Source organism: Scylla paramamosain, chromosome 15 (assembly GCF_035594125.1).
Source record: "Scylla paramamosain isolate STU-SP2022 chromosome 15, ASM3559412v1, whole genome shotgun sequence".
Taxonomy (NCBI): Eukaryota; Metazoa; Arthropoda; class Malacostraca; order Decapoda; family Portunidae; genus Scylla; species Scylla paramamosain.
Window position 1 is genome coordinate 21,900,379 of NC_087165.1, and position 10,177 is coordinate 21,910,555.

Below are 10,177 nucleotides of genomic sequence, written 5' to 3' on the forward strand. Positions count from 1 at the left end.
ATTTTTGGGGAAACTTACTTCTGGTTAATATTTTTTACTAAACAATACCATAATGAACTCAGTTATCCCAACAATAAAATCAGTCAATCCCAACAATGAGAGAGAGAGAGAGAAAAATAGGCACACAGAACAAAAATGAAGACAAGGATGTAGGAGTTACCTTCGTGTAGATGATGATTGGTCGCTGGAAACCTCGGGCGGTGTGGTTTGGTGTTACCAGTTTCTCACTGGTGCTGAAGCCCACCTCATGAAGCAGGAAATCATTGAACTTATCAGGGAACAGGCAGATGCTCTTATAATTATCGAAGATGCGTTTCTGAATGAAGACAGAAAACGTGTATGAAAATATTGATATTCATATTCAATCCATCAAACATAATTTCTCTCTACATGTTTACAAGATGACAACATACAAATATAACAATAATCCAACTACACAAAGTAATTTTTATATGTATATCCACAGATACAAGGATGAGAAGAAAAAATAAAGAAAAATATAAGAGAATAAAGGAATTAAAGAGAAGACAAGAAGAGTAAAGAGAAACAGAAAGGAAGAGAAGGGAAGAGAGAAGAAAAGAAAGAACAGAAGGGTGGGAAAGAAAAGAAAAAGGAAGAAAGAGATTAGAGCAAGAAGAGAAAGTGAGACAAAAAAAGAGAAGAAAACATGAGAACAGAGAAGAAAAAAGAGAACAAAGAGAGGAGAGAAGGAATTCATTATGTGAATCTTGTGGTTTTGAGTATGGGTGACAAGATGTATATGATAGTGAACCTTTGTGGCTTTAGAGGAGGGATCAGATCCTATGACCAAAGTATGACAATAGATAAGGGAATGGGTTGTGGACTGTTTTCTAACTAAATGAGCTACATGGATTGAAAATATTAAAACTGTGCTGAGAAATCAGTGTGATGCATAAACATACTGTGTGGAAAGAGAGAGAGATTGTCTTGTCATACTTCCATTAGAATTACCACATTCAAACTTCATGCCTACCATCCTTGCCTACCATATACCATGCCTACCATATATATACATAGGGGAACCACAAGCAAGTGGCCAGTTACTATCAAAATCAATGAATGTTCTCAAGGCTTCTTACTGTCCACCAATAATTTTCTGAGAATGTGAATGTGTATGTACACTTGAAGCAACTACCACCACTAAGAACATGATATAAATCTCTCATTATTTTCTGATATTCTACAACTTGCATTCTTACCCAATCTGAAATTTACCAAGAAATTGGATGCCCTTGAATGTGTAAGGAAAGCATAGAATTACACGAGGTCATAAAAATAAGATGTCCTCGCCCAACAGTGTTCTCAGTTCCTTCACCTAACTGCATGAAAACTTTAATGTGCTGTTTCTTGTGAGTGTGAAATTCATAGGGAAAGTATGCAAAATTTGAAATAGGGAGGAAATTTGGATCAAGTTCAGAGGTTCATTGAGCAGAATATTAAGGTACTCCTTATGCATGCAATAAAAGATTCAGGAAAGAGCTCTCATGGGTTTATAGGATTGTTGTACAACCCAAGTCTGCTAAAGACTAACCGTGAGCTTTCTACGTTTGTTGTAGGATGGCCAAGCTTGAGGTTCTAAGACCAGCCGCCCACCAGGACGCAAGTTATAGAAGATGCGCCGGAAGAAGCGTTTGAGGCCAGCATCCCCCCAGTTAAGGTGGATCCATTTAGTGATGCTCAGGCACAGCACTAAATCAAACTCTGGGCGAACTGTCTCCAGCAGCTCATCAGACTCCAGCACATAGTTGCCCTGAAAGAAAAGCATCTCACTTAGTTCCTTCTGAATCAACTAAAAGCCATTTGTCACTATTTCAAATGAAACTAGTTTCAAGGTAATAGAACCTAAAACTGAAGTTAAAAATAGATCAAACCCTTTGTGTAGAATATGAAAATACAATTATGAAAACCATTTTGCACTAAACATAGATCACAAAAACTACTGAAGTGATTGATGACTAGGTGTGCTCACCCTGCCACCTTTGCAAGCAATAATCTAAGGCCATACAGTAACCACAGTACTCTTGAGTGGAAGTCTTGTATAATATGACAAATGCCTGTTGTCAATGATGTGGTAGTACACAAGAAATATTATACAAGAAATATTAAGGGATGGCTGCATTAGAATAGAAGGCTGTATCTCTTACACACATCGACTCCTCTCATGGTATGTTAAAAAAAATAAAAATCCCATTTGTAATAAGGCAGATCGAGAGAGAGATCTTCTCTCTCGCTTAAGTTTCTCTCGCATAAGTTTTCCATAAAATGTAAACATACAATACATGCATACATACATACATATACTAAGTCCCCCCCAAAAAGTGTGGTATCCAAGCCAAGGCACACAATTTTCACATTCACATCACACTCTCTTAGCCCATAGGTACCCTCACAGCAAAAAAGTAATCTCTGCCCTAACTTTACAGGGATCACCCACACAGCTTAAGATAGTTAATCTCTAAAATGTATATCTAATAACACTATCATACTTCAAACATGTGAACTTGAAATGTTTCACACTGCTTGCCATGATCCTTCACTTCAAGCTGTTGAAATGGATATGAAATACTAAAGAACTTCCTGCTGAGAGCAAAGAATGGTTTGTGATGGTAATGAAAGCTATGCTACGTCATGAGAAGGTAACAAGTTACTTACGTGGACAAACTTTACATTGTGTGGAAAGGACCTAAATCCATCGGCCTGTACTGGGGGCCTGAGTGGACCATAGAGGAGACGCATAGACTTGGGAAAGTTAGCCTCCTCTGCATCACCTTTCCGTAGGTAATGTTTGATGTTTTTCTGTGCAATATTGACCAGCTTCTTATCAATGTCGATTCCCACCACACGTTTAGGATTAAAGTCTCGGGCCACTGTCAATGTCACATGGCCAATATTACAACCAATGTCCAACACATCACAGCCATCAAACCATTCCCGTTTCAGGTACTCCAGCCTTACGTCTGGGGTCTGGTCAGGGTTGCGGTACCCATAGTACTTATTGTAATTGCCAAACTGGAAAAGTTCACTCTTCGGGTTATAGCTACGTGGTGGCTGAAGGTTTTGCTGGGAGAGGTGCGGCCGCTCAGTGTGGTGCCTTGGATGGCTGGGGTGCCGTTTACGTTCCCCACCTGGCTGTGGGATCACCGGGCTCACTATCTTGTTGTCAGACTTGTGTCGCTGTTTCTTGAAAGGTGGCCGCTGCATGGCACTGCTGTTGCCACCTGGTTTCGTTCCTGTTGGGGTCACTGGCTGACCTCCACTACTCTCCCTGAAGAAATAAAAAATGTATAGGTGAAGGCTGGAAGAATGAGAGAGAGAGAGAGAGAGAGAGAGAGAGAGAGAGAGAATAATCTTTATCGATAGTAGCCTCCAGCTATTATTATCATCACTCTGTCTCACCCAGAGGACAAAGATGACAATTACAAACCCAGCACATAATGATAGCTCACCCACTAGCAGTCTGTAAGTCCTAGACTTATAAGACTTTATGACCTAAATATATTTCTCAGATTATAATGACTAGTGTGAAAGAATGTCACTTCTACAGACTTTCCATGCTCTTATAGCCAGCCACCAGCAGTGATACATACCTACGGCCCTCTGCGGCCCCTGGGGGGCTCACAAGATCTGTGTTAATGGTCAGAGGCTTAAGAGTCACTTGATCTGGTCGACTGGGGGAGCTTCCTCCTTCTTGAACTTCCTCCATTCCTACTGCTTCTTCTCCCTCCTGGCCAATATGTCCATCCACTGGCTCAGACAACCGGCGCTTCCTCTTCTGGAAACAAATTTATAAAATGTAGCAGGTCCATTTTTTTAGAACTGAACAGAATGGACCAGATATTAACATTAAATTCTAATCAATAACAAAGGCTATGGACAGTGAGTAAAGGTACAGATGAAGGCATACAGTGTAGCTGCGCATGCATGGCCTTGAATTTTTTGTACTCCACATATGGTATAGCTTTTCTCATAAGAAACAACAAAGTGCTTAATAATAATATACTATTTTATATAAAAATGAAAATACAGTAATCAATTTGTCAATCTTTATGTCTTCTTTTCTATTTAGCCAAGTTTTCACAGTACTTAGTCAAGTGTAAAGATGTGGTAATAACAGGCAGCCCATAACATACAATTCTGCTATTGTCTGAATACTGTATGTACTTACCCTTCGCCGCCGCCGCCTCAGCTGCCTCTGGAGTGCATCAGTGTGCAAGTCTTCATTGTCTGATGAAGCATCCAGGTTTAGCGGATCGTTGATGTTAGGTGGGATGATCACTCGCACAGCAGCTGATCTCTTTGACATGGCCGCACCTCCACCTGCAGCAGTGGAAGTCTCTCCTGGAGCCCTGTTGTTTCAGGGCAAAAGGAGAAGAATTGTGGAAAGAATAAAAGCTTAAGCGATTCTAAAAACAGCATGCTAATATTTTAATTGTTAATAATCCATACTATTACAGTCATTCCTAAGACTTACACTTCTTCCTGGGGACTGGGAATCTCCATTCATGCATTTTTGCTTCTACAATAAAATGAGTCTTGGATATCTTTTTATACAAATACTTATTTTAGCATATAGTACGATAATCATGGTAATAGATAAATAACCAAATAAATAAACAAATAAGGGGATATAAATAAATAATAGCAGCTCAAAAATCATCCAGCAAAGGAAATAGAAGCCCACAATTATCAAAGATCTGACAGCAAAGCTTTCATTACACTTACAAAACCTGACATCCACAATAAATTGTTTTCTCTTTAAATCAAACATATCTTTCTTATTATCTCTAACTGTTTTAAAGAAACCTTAGCCATTAAAAATTATGATGGTTTTAATAATCTAGATGAGGGCAAGCCTACAACATATTACATTAACATTCTCCTTACACCATGCAATTTCTTCCAAATCTATGTGTTTATGCCACTTACTGTGTTGCCTCCTCTTTATCAAGGGAGCCTAAGTTGAGTGGGTCAGTGATGCTTCCACCCAGGAGGAACTTGGAAGGCAGCACCCGCACACGCTTGTGCCGCCATTTGTTACCAAACCGGTGTTCCCCTGGTGATGAGAAGCTCATGGACCGCTTCCTCTTGGGCTTGAAGTCTGGGTCTGGCCGTGCCTTCCTGGGGAGTAAAATGAAAGAGAGGGGAAGTATAAAGGAGTGTTATTAACTTATTTCAAATTATAATGAAAATAAGAGGATCCAAAGTGATGGTCTCTTTCTGCGACTGTTCCTTTCTATCTAAAACATGAAAGGTTTATGTTGGGTGACCAGAGCAACACTAAGAGTGGGGGGAAACTATCCAAGTGATAAATTAATTATCAGATAAGTGGCTGTAGTATGAACATAATGGTGTGATGAAGTGTTTAGTATACCTAGTAAGGATGATGAGGATGGTGGAATATTGCATCAGATGGCTTGGATACCTTGTGAGAATGGATAAGATGACAGCATTTATGAGAATGGAACAGATGCAGATCAAGGACTCAAGCCATGAATTTCTCAACTGTGAGCTGGATATGAAAAGAAACTATAATATCCATCAATCAGTCTTTAAATAGTTATTGTATGTATCCTGCATGCAAAGCTGATCTTTACTTGCTATTCATGTAAAGTGCAGTTTACAAAATCTTGAGAAAAGCAAACAAAGACCAGTTATCTGAGGCTGAGAGAGAGAGAGAGAGAGAGAGAGAAACTGGCACCAATCTGAATCCAGTGGAATCTTGGTCTCTGTGAGTTCACATAACCCTATACACCTCCAAAAATTGTGTTTATTTTACAGCAAAATAAGAGCAAGATGCAGATAAAAGGAACAGGAGAAGCAGGAAGGTACCTCGGACTGGATGTAGATGGGGTGGAGTGTTGCCGAGCAGTAACAAGGCGTGGTCGTTCTACCTCATCGAAGTGCACCCGCCGCTCCACACTCTGAGCCTCTGACAGGGACAGGCTGGTGGGCCGCTCAACACCCAGTTCTGAAGACATCCTGTCACTGTCCCCTGTTGAGTATATGGCAGGGTTACTGAGGGTATTTACACATTATATTCCTTTGTTTATAGGCATTATAAGAGAGTATGATATAAAAATCATACTTCAAACTTACTATATCAAAGTATTGAGAGTACTGTGGCATGAATACCACATTAACAGCATACATCAAGAAAGGAATCTCCTGCCTCAAAACTAATATTTCATGAAAGTTCTATAGTATACTTGTGGCATTTTCCCATTCAGGAAAATTCAAAATCTGTAAATAAGAATATAAAGAAAGCCAAAAGAAATCAGTAAGACTACTTCAAAACAAACGTAAAAGTTAGTGATATAAACTTTTCTTACACAATGGACAAATGCAACCAAAAATTAAAGATGAAAAGCAATAATCCAAAAAAAATGAAGTGATCTACTGTAATGGATATGATCATTGCAATTAATTCTAACAGCACAGTATGCAGTATAAACTAAACAATGGAGTCACGGTGGGAAGTATTGATATTATAAATGAGTCACTGCATCATGCCCTGCCTTGTAGCAGCTTGGAAATACTGAAAAACTCATCTGAAAGCAGGATAAATTGGCCACAAGAGGCTTTTGCCAGAGATCAAACCTGTCAGGACACTTGTGGAAACATGAATCTGACACCTTCCCCAATTAGACCAAGATGATCACTGAATACTGAATGGATTTCAGCCACCCTTGACTGTCCTGTCACTACACTAATCCTGCAATGCCTAATAAGAAACTAGTTCTCTGGGATGCAAGAGAGAGGACCACAAGTTAGTTATGAGTTTAAAACAAAGAGCGGATGAAGTTCCAAGGATTCATACCTCTTAAAATGAGAGGGCTTTGTTTACACAGAAAATATCAGCCATATCTTTCATGTCAGAAGTGTGATGCTTTATGGTTTGATTCTTCTGCACTTCAGCAAGATGCCAAGAAATACTGAAAAGATCATGCGGAGAAAAAGAGCATGAGGCAACAAGTGTGGAGTTCAGAAGCACAGAGTGGAGCCCATACAATTCTATATTTACAATTCATTCCTCTTACCACATACTGTTTCTGATTATCCACTCTTACCATAATCTGGATCTATTATATTAATTAACCTTTTCTTCTCAAAACTTGAAATGTGTTGAAACTTTCAGTGGTCTCTCTTGTACAGTACTCATTTATTAAAAAAAAAATTCCTTCCCTTCTAGTATTAACATCAACCAGCTTCCATTTGACAACATACTCCTCTAACTTTACCAATCTCTGCTTTCATTTCTCTAATAACTTCACACTAAATACAAATTAGCATGTCCTTACTTCTCATATGTATTGCAGAATGTTTCAAAGATCAATTCTTTCATCTATCAACACAACCATGAGGTCAAGCATTTTATTCTGTCTCCACAATTTATTTTTACTTCTTCCAGATGCTATTCAATACAGGTGCTTTATATATCTTTATATGGAATATGGAGCAGCTTCCACTCATACATATACTGCTACTAAATGGGATGGAGTCTAGAGAATTTTGTCTCAATTCCCCTTCTTTGAGTTTGTCATCAATTTTTCATACACTGCTACAATGTTACATCTCATTATCTTATATCATTATTTCCATGCCTAGTGCTCTTCTGAACTTGCTAAGTATGCTAATGATGCCACCCTGCACTTTTCCACCTCTTTTTGTAGACATCCAACCTTTCAGGAAGTAAACAGTTCACACCACAGAACACCTGACTTCTGATCTGCCTAAAATTTCAGATTGGGGCAGAGCAAACTTAGTATTGTTCAATGTCTCAAAAACTCAATTCTTCCATCTATCAACTCAACATAACCTTCTAGATAACTATCCCCTCTTTTTCAATGACACTCAACTGTCTCCCTTTTCTACAATGAACATCCTCAGTCTGTCCTTTACTTATAATCTAAACTGGAAACTTCACATCTCTAGCTAAAACCACTTCTATGAAGTTAGGCATTCTGAGTCATCTCCACCAGTTTTTCTCAACCCCCCCAGCTGCTAACTCAGTACAAGAGCCTTATCTGTCCACGTATGGAGTATGTTTCACATGTATGGGGGGTGGTTCCACTCACTGCTCTTCTAGACAGGGTGGAATCAAAAGCTTTTCGTCTTACCAAGTCCTCTCCTCTAACTGTCTTTAGCCTCTCTCTTATTGCCCCACTGTTGTATCTCTTGCTATCTTCCAGTATTTTTGCACTAACTGCTCTTCTGATCTTGCTAACTGTATGCCTACCCTCCTCCCATACCCTTGCTGCACAACACTTTCTTCTTTCACTCACCCCCTATTCAATCTATTTTCTAATTAAACAGTTAACCAGTATTCTCAATCATTCATCCCTTACTCTGGTAAACTCTGAAACTCCCTACCTGCTTCTCTATTTCCTTCTTCCTCTATTATTTGATCATTCTATTTGGCACTGCTATGGGAACTGGCATTAAAGTGGGCCTTTTTTTATTCAAATTTTTGTCACCCTTGGCCAGTGGTCCTTACACAAAAAAAAAATAAATAAAATAAAATCATCACAGCATTAATGCATATGCTACTCATTCTCAACCTTGTTCTGTCTACATTACTAATGCAAGAGTTTACCAGTATGTATATACATACATGCATACATAAATAAATAAATAAATAAATAAATAAATAATATATATATATATATATATATATATATATATATATATATATATATATATATATATATATATATATATACACACACACACACACACACACACACACACACACACACACACATAGCACTCTACACATGTATATGATGTGAACTGATGGTCTATTATTTCTTTTTATGTTTGAAGCATCCACCTCATCCACCACAACAGCACCAGATAGCGCACCACACTGCACAGTCATCCATCCACACTCCGCAGTGACACACCCCGCTCTCCTCGACACCCAGTGCCACTCGACCGGAACTCGCGAACTCTACTCATTGACAATCACCCACACACTGCTACCGTCAACCCACCCACACGCACAGCAGCGCCCATGATCGTCAATCTACATCCACCTGCACTAACACCCCACAACTTGCACACACACGCCCACACCTATCAACTCTGCCATGCAAGTGGATTTTCAGCCCTCCAATCCCTTTCTTTCGCCTCAACCAGTCATGAGGACCCCGGGGCGGCGCGGCTGTCATTCCTCAGTGACAGGCGACCAACACCACGTTAAGTGCAGAGTGCGAGAGGTCAAAATGAGATACATTTCGAATTTAGCGCGAGAAGGTGGGAGACGCAGATTGGAGAGGCAGAGAGGGGGGTCATGAGGATGGTGGATGGGGAGAGAGGGAGGGGAGGAGGAAGTAAAGTTAGGAAGAGAGGGAGTGGGGAGGCAGGGGGTCCGAGGCGGAGGAGGTAAGGAGGAAAGGCTGGCAGGTGGGGACGCAGGGGAGGAGGGAAGGAAGGGAGGAGGAAGGGAGGGAGGGGGAAGGGAATGAACGCATGCGCACTTCGCCTCGCCTCCCTCCCTCCTCCTTAGCCCTCGTGCACAACACCTTCATTAACACCTATTTTTACCTATTTATCCTCTACTACTGACCGTTCCAGGAATGTAGCAAGCAAGTAGGGTTACTCACGCGTCCTCCTGTCCCTCCACAGTTCTCGCTGGCTCCTGGCTGGCGAGAAAACTGATAGAGATGTAGCACTGTGTGTGTTTGCCCTCCTCCTACCGGGCCACGAACGTTCCCTCTGAGGCGCCACAGAGAACGGGCGACCCTCCTCACCACAAGCAAAATTCTGGACACCGTTCGTTTTATATTTTGGGCTTGTGGTGAAGTTAATTGCCAAGTATTTAAGTCCCAACAAACCAGGAGGGACGTACGGAATAATTTTCTGCCACCATGCATATTTGACTGGCGTTGTCAAGTCCATTCAAGGTCACAAGTGTAAACATCAACATACACGCAGGGGTCTGTCATACAATTTTGAAGGCTAGAATGGTTATTACGGATTGACTATCAGCCAGAGAAACATGACACTGGACTGGTCTGGGTGTGTGGTGATATTTACCAGCCTTTGCTTGTACTGTCATGATTACGATTGCACGATTACAACCTAATTATAAGTAATCATGAGTAGTTATTAATAATTCTCATATACTTAAGTTAATTATGTTTTAAATGAAAGT

General features: G+C 40.2%; 1 protein-coding gene and 1 long non-coding RNA gene across 5 annotated transcripts in view; one reads left to right on the plus strand and one right to left on the minus strand.

Annotated features, from left to right (window-relative positions):
- Nucleotides 1-583, plus strand: part of LOC135107659 (uncharacterized) — a 12,306-nt gene extending 11,723 nt beyond the window's left edge. The window contains exon 5 of the long non-coding RNA XR_010271880.1: nucleotides 467-583. This is a non-coding gene — a long non-coding RNA (uncharacterized LOC135107659). The remainder of the gene's footprint in view (nucleotides 1-466) is intronic.
- Nucleotides 1-9,936, minus strand: part of LOC135107658 (7SK snRNA methylphosphate capping enzyme-like) — an 11,159-nt gene extending 1,223 nt beyond the window's left edge. Inside the window, exons 1-9 of one of the 4 annotated variants that reach the window (XM_064017767.1) lie at nucleotides 9,627-9,745; nucleotides 6,839-6,953; nucleotides 5,851-6,013; nucleotides 4,948-5,139; nucleotides 4,187-4,367; nucleotides 3,609-3,793; nucleotides 2,674-3,286; nucleotides 1,553-1,771; nucleotides 161-316 (exon numbers count right to left, since the gene is read on the minus strand). In XM_064017767.1, coding sequence (XP_063873837.1) covers nucleotides 161-316; nucleotides 1,553-1,771; nucleotides 2,674-3,286; nucleotides 3,609-3,793; nucleotides 4,187-4,367; nucleotides 4,948-5,139; nucleotides 5,851-5,999 — 1,695 coding nt within the window. In that variant the 5' untranslated portion in view covers nucleotides 6,000-6,013; nucleotides 6,839-6,953; nucleotides 9,627-9,745. Of the gene's footprint in view, nucleotides 1-160; nucleotides 317-1,552; nucleotides 1,772-2,673; nucleotides 3,287-3,608; nucleotides 3,794-4,186; nucleotides 4,368-4,947; nucleotides 5,140-5,850; nucleotides 6,014-6,838; nucleotides 6,954-9,589 lie in introns of all 4 variants that reach the window. The other 3 variants (XM_064017766.1, XM_064017765.1, XM_064017764.1) reach the window with 3 other exon arrangements.
- Between the last annotated feature and the right edge of the window lie 241 nt (nucleotides 9,937-10,177).